The sequence below is a fragment of the Scyliorhinus canicula genome, chromosome 14 (assembly GCF_902713615.1).
Source record: "Scyliorhinus canicula chromosome 14, sScyCan1.1, whole genome shotgun sequence".
Taxonomy (NCBI): domain Eukaryota; kingdom Metazoa; phylum Chordata; class Chondrichthyes; order Carcharhiniformes; family Scyliorhinidae; genus Scyliorhinus; species Scyliorhinus canicula.
In genome coordinates, this window is record NC_052159.1 from 101,171,875 (window position 1) to 101,188,149 (window position 16,275).

Genomic DNA, 16,275 nt, shown 5'->3' on the forward strand with positions numbered 1-16,275 from the left:
CTCTGCAAGGATCAGGGCCCTGTGTATAAATATACGTAGCTTCTGGCACAGGTATGTGAGCCACACTACTAGCCTGACTGATAATCTTAAATTGATTGTCAATATAATTCTTAGCACAATCAGGATTTTTCAGCATGTGTTTTACAATCGTGGAAACACATCTAATGTTGGACACGGTTTTGAGTTTTGCAGACACAGGTTAGTTGGATATAGTTTGCGTTTTGACTGTTACGAACAGCTGAAGACAAGCTATTTGATACGATCTGCCAGAAATTATGATATATGGCCTACATATGTGGCATTATAACTCATGGTGGCAGAACATCTTATTGGCTTGACTAGCATGTCGTTAATGGAGAATACCACTTACGTTGCTACTGCATAGTAACAGCATGAATGGCTAGTTTCACCAGTTGCTCAATTTTTTGAGACACCTTGCAAGTCCAGGATAATCTGAGGTAGACATTTCTAGGTCCATTCATAGTCTGCGCGATATGCAGTAAGCAATGATCTTATCAGCGTAGCCAATATCCTGCAGGATGGTTTTGATGCATCCTATTTCAGCATCAAGATGGGCTGGTTTAGCACGGGGTTAAAAAGGTGGCTTTTGACTTCCGGTTGCGGCTATGACCAGCTAAGTCGCACATTTGGCAGCTCCTGCGACAAAGGTGTTTAAGGGCCGATTGGAGGGCCCCGACGGTACTGTAAAGACGAATCCCGGTGGGGGAAGGCTCCCTGAGGAGAGTGAGACTAACTTTATGGTCGGTACTCGGAGTGGGGCGACAAAAAAAGCGGCAGCAGCTCCCCGAAAAAAGCGGGGGAAGAGGACCAAAATGGCGGCCGGTGGCGCACTAGAAGATTGGAGAAAATGGGCGGAGGAGCATCAGGCCGCTCTCCTCCGGTGTTTTACGGAGCTGAAAGTGGAACTCTTAGAGTCTATGAACGCGACGACCACAAGGCTGATGGGGGCCCAGGCGACCCAAGAGGCGTCGATAAGAGAGCTGCAGCAGGAGATGACTGCAAGGGAGGAGGAGGCCACGGTCCTCGTGGGAAAGGTGGAGGTGCACGAGGCACTCCACCTGAAATGGCAGAGCCGCTTTGAGGAGCTGGACACTCGAATGAGGCGGAAGAACTTGAGGATCCTGGGCCTAGCAGAAGGCCTGGAGGGGCCTGATCTCCCGAAATATGTAGCGGAGATGCTGAGCTCCCTGATGGGAGAGGGGGCCGGTCCATCGCCCCTGGAGCTGGAAGAAGCATATCGGGTCATGGCTAGGCGGCCTAGGGCAAACGAGCCCCCGAGGGCGGTGCTGGTGCGATTCCAGCGTTTCTGTGATCGGGAGAAAGTGCTGAGGTGGGCCAAGAGGGAGAAAAGCAGCAAATGGGAGAATTCGACGGTGCGGATATATCAGGACTGGAGTGCGGAGGTGGCAAAGCGGCGGGCCCGGTTTAACCGGACGAAGGCGGTGCTGCACGCAAAGAGGATCAAGTTCGGAATGCTGCAGCCAGCGCGCTTGTGGGTCACCTACAAGGACCAGCACCATTACTTTGAGACCCCAGAGGAGGCATGGACTTTTGTTCGGGAGGAAAAGCTGGACCTGAACTAGAACTTGGGAACGCCGGCGGTCGAGGCCGCCCGAGTACCCTTGACTGATCAAGTGGCCCATGTCTTTCTTAGGCCAGGTCGGAACTTGATTAAAGTTGATGGATCGTTTGGTTTCTTTGAAACTTGTGTTATGGGGGGTTTCTTTGTTCCTTTTTGTGTGTCTCTTCCCGTTGCCAACTTCCCTTAATTATTGTTGTTGTAGGGGGGGCTTTTTTTTTTTTTTTTTACTGTTTTTTTTGATCTGTTCTTTAAGGGTTATGGTTACTGTTCTGTTCGATGGAGGGTGATGGTTAAATACGTTATTATTGGGTAGTTATTTAGTTATGCAGGCATAGTTATGTATTTATGTATTTATTTGAGATTTGTTATTTATATTGTTATATTGTTAAGTTGGGGAGGCGGGACGGGGGGGGTGCAAGTTGGTTATGCGTGTTTTCTTTTTCTCTTTTTTTCTTCCTCTCGTTTTAAGGGGGCTTTTTTATGGGCTTGGATGGGGACGGGGGTGGAATTGAAGATGGCGGGGTAGGGTGTGGCCGGGCGAAAGCGCGGGCTTTCCCCTGTTTCCCGCGCGCGGGACGGAGGAAGGGGGAGGAGAGAAGAGTGGGGTGTGGCCAGCAATGGCGGCTTTTCCCGCGCTGAAGCGGGGTCAGAGAGGGATGGCAAGGGGGGGGAGGCCCCTCCCCCCCCACATCGGGAGGAGTCGGAGTGTGGCAGGGGCAGCCGGGTCAGCGAAAACCAGCTGACTCTCGGGAGTACGATGGTGGATACACCGCGGCTAGGAGGGGTCCTAGCCAGGGGGGGGGGGGGGGGGGGGAAGGGGGGTTAGGGGGGGATACCGGGTTGCTGCTGGAAAGGCCGAGGACGGGAAGGGAAGAACGGGAGGAGAGAGGGGGGGGGGGGCATCGCCATGGGGAACGGGTCAGAAGGGGAGGGTCGACCCGGGGCGAACAGGGGACAGGACATGGCTAATAGACAGGGGAAAGGGACGGGTCGCTCCGCGACCCGGTTGATTACTTGGAACGTGAGGGGGCTGAATGGGCCGGTCAAGAGATCAAGGGTTTTTTCACACCTAAAGGGACTGCAGGCGGATGTGGCAATGTTGCAGGAGACTCACTTGAGAGTAGTAGACCAGGTACGCCTGAGAAGGGGATGGGTGGGACAGGTGTTCCACTCAGGCTTGGACGCAAAGAACCGGGGGGTGGCGATTTTGGTGGGAAAGAGGGTGTCGTTCGTGGCGGCGCAGGTGGTAGCAGATAAGGAGGGTAGGTACGTGATGGTGAAGGGTAGGCTGCAGGGAGAGAATGTGGTGCTGGTGAATGTGTATGCCCCGAATTGGGATGACGCGGGTTTTATGAGGCGCCTGTTGGGCCTCATTCCGGGTCTGGAGGCAGGGGGCCTGATCATGGGGGGGGACTTCAATACAGTGCTCGACCCTGGGCTGGACAGATCGAGTTCCAGGACGAATAGGAGGCCGGCAGCGGCAGAGGTGCTAAGGGGGTTCATGGAGCAGATGGGGGGGGTAGACCCTTGGAGATTTGGCAGGCCAAGGGCGAGGGAGTATTCTTTTTTCTCCCACGTCCACAGGGTGTACTCCAGAATAGACTTTTTTGTACTGAGCAGGGGGCTGATTTCGAGAGTGCAGGACACGGAGTACTCGGCCATTGCGATTTCGGACCATGCACCACACTGGGTAGAGGTAGAACTGGGGGAAGCACGGGACCAGCGCCCGTTGTGGCGCCTGGATGTGGGGCTGCTGGCGGACGATGAGGTGTGCGGAAGGGTCCGGAAGGGCATTGAGAGATATCTGGGCACGAACGACACGGGCGAGGTGAAGGTGGGGGTAGTCTGGGAGGCCCTGAAAGCAGTGATCAGAGGAGAGCTGATCTCCATAAGGGCACACAGAGTAAGGAAGGAGAGGCAGGAGAGGGAGAGACTGGTGGGGGAACTTATAGAAGTGGACAGGAGATATGCGGAGACACCAGAGGAGGGGCTGTTGAGGGAGCGGCGCAGTTTACAGGCCCAGTTTGACCTACTGACCACTAGGAAGGCGGAGACGCAATGGAGAAGGGCACAGGGCGCGGTCTATGAGTACGGGGAAAAGGCGAGCAGGATGCTAGCACACCAGCTGCGCAAGCGAGATGCAGCCAGAGAGATTGGGGGAGTGAGAGAGAAGGGAGGGAACGTAGTGCAGAAGGGGCAAGAGGTGAACGGGGTCTTCATGGATTTCTACAGGGAATTGTACCGGTCTGAGCCGCCCAGGAGGAGGGGGGGAATGGAGAACTTCCTCGATAGATTGAGGTTCCCAAAGGTCCAGGAGGAACGGGTGGAGGGGCTGGGGGCGCCGATAGAGCTGCAGGAGCTAGTTAAAGGGATAGGCCAGATGCAGGCGGGGAAGGCGCCGGGGCCGGATGGGTTCCCGGTGGAATTTTATAAGAAGTATGTGGACTTGGTGGGTCCAGTGCTGGTGCGAGCCTTCAATGAGGCGCGAGAGGGGGGGGTTCTGCCCCCGACAATGTCACAGGCCCTGATCTCCTTGATCCTGAAGCGGGACAAAGACCCGGTACAGTGCGGGTCCTACAGGCCTATCTCCCTCTTGAATGTAGATGCCAAACTGTTGGCAAAGGTCCTGGCAACCAGAATAGAGGATTGTGTGCCAGGGGTAATCCATGAGGACCAGACGGGGTTCGTAAAGGGACGACAACTTAACACAAATGTCCGGAGACTGTTGAATGTGATTATGATGCCAGCAGTGGAGGGGGAGGCTGAGATAGTGGTAGCACTGGATGCGGAGAAGGCATTCGATAGGGTGGAGTGGGAATACCTGTGGGAGACGCTGGAACGGTTTGGGTTTGGGGAGGGATTTATCAAGTGGGTGAGGCTGCTGTATTCGGCCCCGATGGCGAGTGTGGTTACAAACGGGAGGAGGTCAGAGTATTTTGGGCTCCATCGAGGTACCAGGCAGGGATGCCCCCTATCCCCCTTACTATTTGCATTAGCGATCGAACCGTTGGCGATGGCACTGAGGGGTTCAGGGGGGTGGAGAGGACTGACAAGGGGAGGGGAGGAACATCGGGTATCACTCTATGCGGATGATTTGTTGTTATATGTGGCGGACCCGGAAGGGGGAATGCCGGAGGTAATGGAAATACTAGCGGAGTTTGGGGACTTTTCGGGATATAAATTAAATGTGGATAAAAGTGAGGTCTTTGTGATACACCCGGGAGATCAGGGGGAGGGAATTGGGCGGCTCCCCTTTAAGAGAGCAGTAAAGAGCTTCAGGTACTTGGGGGTGCAGGTGGCAAGGAACTGGGGGACCCTCCACAAGCTGAACTTTTCAAGGCTGGTGGAGCAGATGGAGGAGGAGTTCAAGAGGTGGGACATGGTACCGCTGTCGCTAGCAGGGAGGGTGCAGTCAGTCAAAATGACGGTCCTCCCGAGGTTCTTGTTTCTGTTCCAGTGCTTGCCCATCTTTCTCCCCAGGGCCTTCTTCAAGAAGGTAACTAGCAGCATTATGGGCTATGTGTGGGCACATGGCACCCCTAGAGTGAGAAGGATTTTCTTGGAACGGAGTAGGGACAGTGGAGGATTAGCGCTACCCAATCTTTCCGGATACTACTGGGCGGCGAACGCATCGATGGTGCGCAAGTGGGTGATGGAGGGGGAGGGGGCAGCTTGGAAACGTATGGAGAGGGCGTCCTGCGGCAATACAAGCCTGGGGGCGCTAGTAACGGCACCATGGCCGCTCCGCCCCACAAGGTATACCACGAGTCCGGTAGTGGCGGCCACCCTTAAAATCTGGGGGCAGTGGAGGCGACACAGGGGGGAAGTGGGGGGTCTGATGGCGGCGCCACTGAGAGGGAACCACAGATTTGTCCCGGGGAACACTGGCGGGGGATTCCAGAGCTGGCACAGGGCGGGCATCAGGCAACTGAGGGACATGTTCATAGAGGGGAGGTTTGCGAGCCTGGGAGAGCTGGAGGAGAAATTTGAGCTCCCCCCGGGGAACACGTTTAGATACCTGCAGGTGAAGGCATTTGCCAGACGACAGGTGGAAGGATTTCCCTTGCTTCCCGATAGAGGGGTGAGTGATAGGGTGCTGTCAGGGGTCTGGGTCGGAGAAGGGAAGGTCTCGGACATCTACAAAATAATGCAGGAGGTGGAGGAGGTATCGATAGAGGAGCTGAAAGACAAGTGGGAAGCGGAGCTGGGAGAGCAGATAGAAGATGGGACATGGGCGGATGCCTTAGAGAGGGTCAATTCGTCGTCGTCGTGCGCAAGGTTGGGCCTCATCCAATTTAAGGTGCTGCACAGAGCCCATATGACGGGGACTAGGATGAGTCGGTTCTTCGGGGGTGAGGACAGGTGTGTTAGGTGTTCGGGAAGCCCTGCGAACCATGTACATATGTTCTGGATGTGCCCGGCACTGGAAGAGTTCTGGGAGGGGGTGGCGGGGACGGTATCGAGAGTGGTGGGAACCAGGGTCAAACCAGGGTGGGGGCTAGCGATTTTTGGGGTTGGGGTGGAGCCAGGAGTACAGGAGGCAGGGGAGGCCGGAATATTGGCCTTTGCGTCCTTGGTAGCTCGGAGAAGGATCTTGATTCAGTGGAGGGACACAAGGCCACCAAGTGTTAACACCTGGTTAAACGACATGGCAAGCTTCATCCAATTGGAAAGAATCAAATTCGCCCTGAGAGGGTCGGTACAGGGGTTCTTCCGGCGGTGGCAGCCCTTCCTTGACTTTCTGGATCAGAGATAGGAACTGGAGGCCGAAACAGCAGCAACCCGGGGAGAAAGGGGGGGGGGGAAGGGAGGGGGGGGGGGGGGTAGCAACGAAGGGAGCACGTCAGCGGGGGGGCGCGGGCAATGACTGCCCGAGGCCATCGGCAGAAAGGGAAAAACGGTTTGGTTGCTAGACTGGTAGCGCGGGGGGGGGGGGGGGGGGGGGGTGGAGGGTGGGGGGGTGCGCGCGGGGGAGGGCGTGGGGAGGATTTTCCAGGGGGGATTTGTTGTGTTATAATTTAAAATGTAGTAGGGGTAAATGTTTGTATCGAAAAATTTCAATAAAAATTATTTAAAAAAAAAAAAAAAAAAAGGTGGCTTTTAAAGCAGACCAAGTCAGGCCAGCAGCACGGTTCAATTCCCATACTAGCCTCCCTGAACAGGCGCTGGAATGTAGCGACTAGGGGCTTTTCACAGTAACTTCATTTGAAGCCTACTTGTGACAATAAGCGATTTTCAGATTGCATAGCTCAAGCCCTATTTACAATGTTATCAATCAGGCCAGTCTTATGGCAGGTGGAACTGGCAGAAATCCTGACGTGTATATGCCACGTTGTTCCAAATGTTTCACACCTGTGCGTTTTCTTTTTTTAAAATAAATTTAGAGTATCCAATTTTTTTTTTCCAATTAAGGGGCAATTTAGCGTGGCCAATCCACCTACCCTGCACATGTTTGGGTTGCGGGGATGCAAACATGAGGAGAATGTCCTTGGACAGTGACCCAGAGCCGAGATCGAACCTGGGACCTTGGCGCCATGAGGCAGCGATGCTAACCACTGCGCCACCGTGCTGCTCTATGCCTGTGTGTTTTCCCTCCGGTTTTACAGAGAATTTAGTGCGCGGATTCAAACCTTCATCTACATCTAATTAACGAGATGCAAATGAGGTTGACGTTGGCCTGTGCGGGTTTTCTGACCTGCCATGGTGGATACCATCGGAAGATCTCGCTGTAAATTTTCGTCGGTGTGAAACCAATTTTTGACCCCCTGCTATATTCTCCCACCATGCCTGCCATTGAACCCATCGTCGGGGGCTTGGGAGAATTCTGCCCGGTGTTTTTATATTTTTTAATGCATAACATAACTTTACTTATCACTGCATCTTGCTCCCTGAATGGAAAGCTTCCCTAATTTAAATCTTCCAATTTGGTGGGCATTTAGCTTCTCATAGAAATATACATAGACAATAGAAGCAGGGGGAGGAGGCAATTCAGCCCATCGAGCCTGCTCCGCCATTCATTACTATCATGGCTGATTATATTCATGCCTTGATCCCGCCTTCTCCCCCATATCTCTTGATCCCTTTAGCCCCAAGAGCTATACCTAATTCCTTCTTGAAATTACAAACGTTTTGGCCTCAACTACTTTTTGTGGTAGTGAATCCCACAAATTCACCACTCTGGGTGAAGAAATGTATTCTCACCTCAGTCCTGAAAGGTTTAACCCTTATCCTCAAACTAGACCCCTAGTTCTGGACTCCCCCACCAATGGGAACATTCTTTCTGAATCTGCCATGTCTAAGCCAGTTAGAATTTTATAAGTTCCTATGAGATCCCCCCTCAATCTTCTAGAGCTCCAGTGACCTGCCAGAGCTCCTGCCATCCCAGGAATCAGTCTGGTAAACCTTCGATGCACACCCTCCATGGCAAGAACATCCTTTCTCAGATAAGGACACCAAAACTGCACACAATACTCCAGATGTGGCCTCACCAATATCTTTTACAATTGCAGTAAATCACTCCTATTCCTGTACTCCAATTCTCTCGCTATGAAGGCCAACATACCATTTGCCGCCTTTACTGCCTGCTGTACCTGCGCACTTACTTTCAGTGACTGATGCACAAGGATACAATGTCTCGCTGAGTATCCACCTCTCTCAATTTACACCCATTCAAATAATAATCTGCCTTCCTATTTTTGCCACTGAAGCAGATAATCTCACATTATACTGCATCTGCCATGCATTTGTCACTCACTCAGCCTGTCCAAATCTCATGGGTTTAACTCATTCAGATCTAGTCATGATGATGTGTGAACCTGGGTACGAGGGAGAGTATGAGTACCAACATTAGTAATAATTAGCACTATTCAGATCTGTTAGAATTAGTTATTAATAATGTTTGTAATTTAGCACATAAATGCCCTGACACTGCATGGTTGGCACTGTCTGGGACAGGCCCTCTGGGGAGTCCCATTGGAGGGGTTTTTCCTGTGTATGGTGAAGGGGGAGAGCCCCAATGCCTGTGAGGGTTGGGGGAAGAGCCCTGATACCTGTGAGGGGGGGGGGGGGGGGAAGAAGAGCTCTGATGCCTGTGAGTGGGGTAGATGGGAGAACCCCGATGCCAGTGGGGGAGGAAGTAAGACTCCAGATACCTGTGGGGTGAAGACGGGAGAGCCCCAATGCCTGTGTTGAGAGGAACAGAGGAGAGCCCCTTGCCTGTGAGGGGTTGGTGTGGGGTGGGGGGGGAGCCCCAATGCTTGAGAGGAGGATGGGAAATGCCCCGATGCCGGGGGGGGGGGGGGGGTTGGTAGTGTTCCATTGTTGGCATTGTGGAGGGGAGGTTCCACGATTGTCGGTATTTTGGGGGGGGGGGGGGGGGGGGAGGCTCGTTCCCCGAAGTTGGCAAAGGGGAGGTTCCCCGAAGTCGGTGTTGTGTGGGGGGGGGGGTGAAGTGGGAGCCCCCATGCTTTGGAGGGATGGCGTGGGGGGGGGGGAGGGGTGCCCCTGCTGCTTTGGGGGGGGGGGGGGGGGTGGATGGGGGGGGTGCCCCTGCTGCTTTGGGGGGGGGGCCCCGTTGCTTTGGGGGGGATGGTGTGCCCCTGCTGCTTTGGGAGGAAGCCCCCGTTGCTTTGGGGGGGATGGTTTCCTGATGTCTGTGGGGTGCAGTGGGGACAGGGACTTTTTTTTAAGTGGGACATCAGCGAGATGTTTTTAAAAGGTGCCCCGATCTTGAGATTCCTGACCTTGCTGGCATCTTTAGGCCCTGTCCCCCACCCCCGCTGACGTGCAACTCTCTCTTCCCATTTTAAAATACACCGCGTGTTCAATGCAGTGAAAAAAGCTATGATGTGGAGATGCCGGCGTTGGACTGGGGTGAGCACAGTAAGAAGTCTTACAACACCAGGTTAAAGTCCAACAGGTTTGTTTCAAACACGAGCTTTCGGAGCACGGCTCCTTCTTCAGGACCTGAAGAAGGAGCCGTGCTCCGAAAGCTCGTGTTTGAAACAAACCTGTTGGACTTTAACCTGGTGTTGTAAGACTTCTTACTGTGAAAAAAGCTGGCTGTGAAGCCTGTGAGCTTCACACCGTTTTTCACACCTGAGCCAACAATCTGCATTTTGGGAAGATTCTGCCCTTAAATGTCTGTAAAGGCAAATAAAGCTCTAAATACTCAGCAGGTCTGGCAGAATCTATGGAAAGGGAAACAGAATTAACATTTCATAATGCATGTTCCTTGGGACACCAACCTGAAACATGAATTATGTTTCTTTCTCCACAGATACTGCCAGACCTACTGAGTAGTTGCAGCATTTTTCATTTTTATCCCTAACCTTTGGTGTACTTAATGAGTATCTATCCTCCCCATGTCTGCGTGGGTTTCGCCCCCACAACCCAAAAATGTGCAAAGTAGGTGGATTGGCCACGCTAAATTGCCCCTTAATTGGAAAAAATAATTGGGTAATCTAAATTTATAAAAAAAATGAGTATCTATCACTGATTTCCTTCAAAGTCATGCTGCTCCATGTATATCAGTGCCAAATCTCTCTGAGGTGCCAGTGTAGAGAAATTGCAGGAGAAGTAGTGCATTTCTGACGCAAAATTCCTAAATGTCACATTTAACTGCACGCATACTGTCATGAGAGGTTAATGCCAAAATTGCACATTAATAATAAAGAAGATTGCTGATGGCCTGGATTTTATGGTAAAGGGAATCATGAGGCTATGTTACTAGTCGCTATGCTGCAGCTAAAGCTAGAAAGTGAGTAGAAAATTTGATGCAACTGGTCAATCTGCCAGACATGCAGGCCGGGATTGTCAACCGAGATTCGCTGCCCCAACCAAAAGCCTGTTGACTTTCAGCAGGACCAGATGATCCCAAAGGCAGCCGGGGCTGGAAAGTCCTGCCCACTGCTATTTGTGTATTCTGCTGAGCCCAAATCAACCACCATGATAGCCTGCAGTGACTGTAAAGTGATTTAGGATACCCTGAGGATGTGAAAGGCATTTTCTTCATGTTATTCAGCATTTCTATATTAAATGCCCAATCCACCGGTTTAATTAGTGGTCTGCACAAAAGTGTCCAGACACTTCTAAGTTCTTTTAACAATTTTTATCTTGATGGGGAATAGGTAGACACCACTCTCCACACAATTACTGCTGCATAAAGCTTTATATCAGAAACAGTTACTAGATTTGTTTTCTTACATTACCATGTATTTTATGGAAGTGGTTTTGTGGTTTTTTTCATTTTGCATCAGACATCCTGACCTTGTTTCAGGAAGACTGGTAATTAGTGGTAAGTTATAAGCTTATTTGGAGTTGAGACAGACCAAACTACTTCCTTGCAAATGGCAGGCAGGAAGGAAATTTCTGGTTTCCTCAGTCTAGTCTGGATTCAAACTCTAATCTCAGAGGTGAAAAAATCTGAATTGAATGACGTAATTGGATATTGAAAGGTAAAGGATTGTGATTTAGTCATTGCAAATTTATGAAATGATACATCAATTGTAATCAACCGTACAAGATGACCTAATTTTTTTTAAAAACACCCTAGAGAACACAACAGCAACTTGCCTTTAATGTTGAAAAATGACCTCCGACATTTCTGTGAGGCAGGAGGAACATGGACATTGAGCCCAAAAAAAAAGAGATTAAGAGATATGACCAAAACTTGATCAAAGAGCTAGAGTGTGAGGAGGAAAGCCTGGTGAAGGGGTTAAGGAAGGATATCACTCCAAGTGGTACTTTGGTCTACTTTACTCTCAGAAGGCACAACTGCCATTGATGGGGAAAGGGAACGAGATGGGAGACTCGGGTCAGAGAAACCGAATGGAGAGGTGGGGTTTGCTAATATGTTGCACAAACAGAATACCATATGGAATATGATTGTACTGGGAAATATTTTGACCCCCTTGAGGCTTATCATAAAACTTTTTTGATTTATTAATGCTGCCCACCTTTATACATATTGCCCTCTATATATTTAATCTTTGAACATTTTTATTAATTGAATATTCAAAGGATATATTATTTCTCAATCCCATCTTTTAAAATTAGAACCTTGGGATAGTGACAACGTATTTTTAAAAATCTTGATTTATCTTTAATTCTTCTCTCTCCTGTCTTCTTCCAGGTATTGCATCAGTCGTCCACAGTACAAGACTTCATGTGGAATTTCCTCTTTAGTTTCATGCTGGAATTACTTATTCAGTACCTGTGGAACAGGAAGGTGTGGCTACTCTTTTTATTTTTCCAATATGGAGCGTTACTATCAGTTCTCTTAATTTAAAGGCACATTTTATTTGTTTTGTATATAACATTCAGTCACAGTGGCAATTTCTGACAGAGTATCGTGGCATGTAGTTTTTCACATACTTGAACAATCTTTTCTTGTGTAGTAGAATGAAAACCAAGACCCTTGATGTTCTACTTTTACCTGGTACATTACAGAAAAGTGAAACTTTGACAAAATGATTGATACAAAAGGGAACTGCGTCATGCAGTTTGGTTTACAGCTACTACATGCTGCACCATAGATTTTATAAAAATAAATACTATAGATGTTGGAAATCTGAAATCCAGAATAAAATACCGTAAATTTTCGTTAGTTCAGATAGCATCTGTAGAGAGAGAAAGATATTGCAAGTGTGACTGGAAATTCCCACCAGAAGTAAATGGGCATTTTGCTGGGTCTCCAAATTTTGCATCCCTTGAATTCAGATTCAAGGGAAAATCCTGGCTGTAAAGTTAATATTTTAGATCAATGACATTTCACAAGACCTTGGAGAGGATACAGATGAACGTTGACAACAACCTACATTTGTACAATGTCTTTAACATAGCCAAACATGTCAAGCTGCTTAGCATTGACCATGTAAAATATTGCTATTGAGTTAAAGAAGGTGCTATTATGACAGCTCTTTGATCATAATGTAGGTTTGAATATCATAAAGTGGAGGGAAGAGAGGTGGAGGAACTTGGGGAGGAAATCTGGGACCAAGGCAGATGAAAGCACGGATAGTAACGGTGAAGCAGTTAATATTGGGGGTGTGCAAGGGGCCCGAATTGAAAAATCACCAAAAATGTGTTAGTTTACAGAGATAGGAAAGATCAAGAAGGGATTTTTAAAAAAAGACGAGGATTTAAAAATTAATTCATTTTTGGTACGGGAGCCAATCTAGGTGAGCAAAAACCCCGTGGCGATTGGTAAAGGAGATTTGTTGAGAGTTCACATCCAGGCAAGAACTTTGAATGAGTATATGTTTATATCAGGTGGAAGATGAAGTTGCTGGCCAGGAGATCATTGGAATAAGTCCAGAGGTAACAAAGGCACAGATAAGACTCTCTGCAAATATCTGGGCCGAGATAGGATGGAATTGGATGATGTTATGGAGGTGTCTTGTCTTGGTCAACTGCAATGCCATGTTTGAGAACGGTCTGGCTCTGCCTCCGACAGTTGCCAGGGAAGGAAACCAGTGGCTAAAGAATTTTATTTGAAGTGGGGTATCCAAAGATCACAGCTTCAGATGTCCCACTATTGGAGGAAATTAATGTTCATCATCAGATGTTGGACAAATGACCAGTGTGACAAGTGAGCCAGTGGAGTGGTCAAAATATGCAGTGGGGTGATAATGTTGAATGTCATCAGCTTATAGAGAGCAACAGTTAGAGAAAAGGGTTTGGGAAAAAAAAAACAGTCTGGGATTAGGTGGAGAATTGGAGGTGATTAAATTGTGCGAAAAAAGAAAACAATAGTGAGAGAAATAAAAGATGTATCTGTGTAAATTAATACAACAGAATATCAGAGGAAACATGAAATATCTTTTTAAAAAGCACTCGATGTTTCGTGATACAGGAATATGGTTGAAGAAAAGGACGAGTGACACCCTGGGCACGATTCTCCCATATGGGGAGAAATCGTAAGGCTGGCGTCAAATCCGGGCGAGTTTGACGCCAGACCCCCCCTTCCCGACCGGGAACCGATTCTGGTCCCCGGTCGGGGCTAGCAGCCCGACGCCGTAAACTCCGGCATCGCGGGCTTAACGAATTTCGTTAAGCCCGCTTGCCAGAGTTAGCGCCGGCTGACGCGTCTTATGACGTCAGCCGCGCATGCGCGGATTGGAAGACTCCAACCTGCGCATGCGTGGATGACGTCATCGCGCATTTGCACGAAACCCGCGCATGCGCGGGCCGGGATGCCCCTCAGCCGCCCCGCGAATGGATACTGCGGGGCGGCGGAAGGACAAAGAGTGCGCGGGCATCGGGCCCGCTGCCCGCGATCGGTGCCCACCGATCGCGGGCCCATGGCACCCTTGGCACGGCCGTGGTACTGCCGTGCCAATCGGTGCCATGGTTTTAAAAATCGACAGTTTACGGCCGTTTTTACGAACGGCCAGACCAGGTGTGTTTGCCGTTCGTAAAAACAGCCGTAAAGGGCTGGGAACTCGGCCCATCCATCAGCTGAGAATCGATGCCGGCCGTAAAAAAACGGCGGCAGCGATTCGTATCGGGAGTCGGGCGTGGGGGGGGGGGGGGAGAATAGCGGGAGGGCGTCGGAACAGCGTGGCCGTAAAATTTTACGAGCCACGCTATTCTCCGCACCGTCGGGAGTGCGGAGAATCGCGCCCCCTGTCTTTGAAGGGGTATTCCTATTGCAAGTAACAGCCCACAATCCTGATGTGCTGGTGCACCCTATTCTATATTAGCAATGCCTACTGTCTGAGAGGAAATGGAGGCTGTAGTAAGGATCTAACGTTATTAAAGTCAGTACCAAGTGAAAAGATAGTGCTGTTCTCCAAGCTTGTTTGCTCCTCCTTCCACAAACATTCAAACCCTCCACTGCCGATGAACAGTGGCAGCCGTGTGTATCATCTACAATATGCATTGCAGTAACTCACCAAGGTTCCTTAGCACTTTCCAAACCCACGGCCACTACCATCTTGAAGGACGAGCAGCAGATACCTGGGAAACCCACCACCTGGAGCTTCCCCTCCAAGTCACTCACCACCCTGATTTGGAAATATATATCACCGTTCCTTTGCTGTTGCTGGCACAAAATCCTGGAACTCCCTCGCTAGCAGCACAGTGGTGTACCTACACCTGAAGGACTGCAGCGGTTCAAGAAGGCAACGCGCCACCATTTTCTGAAGGGCAACTAGGGATGGGCAATAAATGCTGGCCTAACCACATCCCCTAAATGATTTTTAAAAAAAAATTCTATGCAAACTCCGGAGATGTAACCGTTGTCCTTAAATCTCCTCTCTCCTACCCTTCCTCTTCAAGAGTGGCATTCTCAAAGGTGCAGGATACACAGGAAAAACAGAATGGGTGTAGGGAGGAAATTCATAACTGGCGAATTCTTCATGGATATTTTTGAGAAAATAGTTTAAATGGATAAAATACAATCTAGAGAATTAATTCACAATTCCAATATATTTGTGATTTAATTTTTCATTCCAATTTGACAAATTATGATTTTATAAAATTGAAAGCAAAATGGACCGGATATTTTTTTAAATGTAGATCGTACTATTCCTAATAATGATCATCCTTTGAGAATAGTGCAAGCCAATATCCAACAACATGCTTACTTCCTTTTCAATAGAAATAAGTGTACTTTATCGCTGGATTAAAAACATCATGTTCCAAAAGGATAGGCAATAGTGATCTCTAAAACAAGTTGTAACTGTTTAAGGTAATGTAAAGATTTATTGTGCTATTTTCCATAGTCTTCCGCCAATTACCCAGGAGGAAGCTTTACATATCTTGGGTTTCCACCAACCCTATGAAGACATTAGATTTGGACCCTTTACTGGAAATGCAACACTAATGAGGTAAGCCATAGAAAGTGGATTCAAACTTTATTCTATTTTCATTGTAGCAAGAAAAGGCAGAATCTTATTATATTTTTTCAGGGTGTCAGTTCAGGTGAGCAAATTGGCAAGAATCCCACCGGTGCCAATAGTGGGGAAACTGCACCAAATATCTGGCCTCTTTAACAAAATGTACTTTTTTCCACGTGATTCACTCCACGCTCGTGGCGGCTTGCCTCTCATACGCTCGCCCGGGAAAACTTAATCTCTGTAATCATTGTGGTGCTCCTTTTAAATGTCTTCCCAGCACTTGTTCCAAGTCCAGTCGGGAGGATTGCCGTCGGGGAGACAGCACCACGATTCACCGATGGAGCCCTCGCAAAATTCCTGGATGTCCATCAAACAAGGTCACCAGCCCCACCTGGGAGGTTGTTGGCATCATTGCCAGCTCACTCTATAAGAGAATAGAGCAGCAGTTCCAGAAAAAGATGAATTACCTTCTTCGCTCAGCCAGGCTAAGTCTGCCTCCTAATGTATACCGCTGTATCCCTTTACACACCTATCACACCTCCAAGGTGATCTCTCACCTAGCCGCCTCACAAATTCCTGACCCCTGTCATGCCCCCCCCCCCCCCCCCCACACTTCCCATGGTCTCCTCAATAGATAATCGGCTCCTCACATCCCCGCTCCCAGTCGCGTCCCACGCATGCCAGTCTTCATCACTATCTGACCTGGCAGGACTCCCACGTACATTCTCTCCATCTGTCTCAATGCAGCACAAACTCGAGCACAACTGGCATGGGCGGGCACAGCTGAGAAGCCTAACGCCCTACAAGGAGAGAGCCCTTGAGCTGGCAGGT

At 49.4% G+C, this 16,275-nt stretch overlaps 1 protein-coding gene across 1 annotated transcript in view; it reads left to right on the top strand.

The window, feature by feature from the left end:
- The window catches only part of ercc5 (excision repair cross-complementation group 5), a 178,571-nt gene that overhangs the window by 38,827 nt on the left and 123,469 nt on the right, over positions 1 to 16,275 (top strand). Inside the window, exons 4-5 of the mRNA XM_038817949.1 lie at positions 11,736 to 11,831; positions 15,331 to 15,435. Of these exons, the coding sequence (XP_038673877.1) occupies positions 11,736 to 11,831; positions 15,331 to 15,435 (201 nt within the window). The remainder of the gene's footprint in view (positions 1 to 11,735; positions 11,832 to 15,330; positions 15,436 to 16,275) is intronic.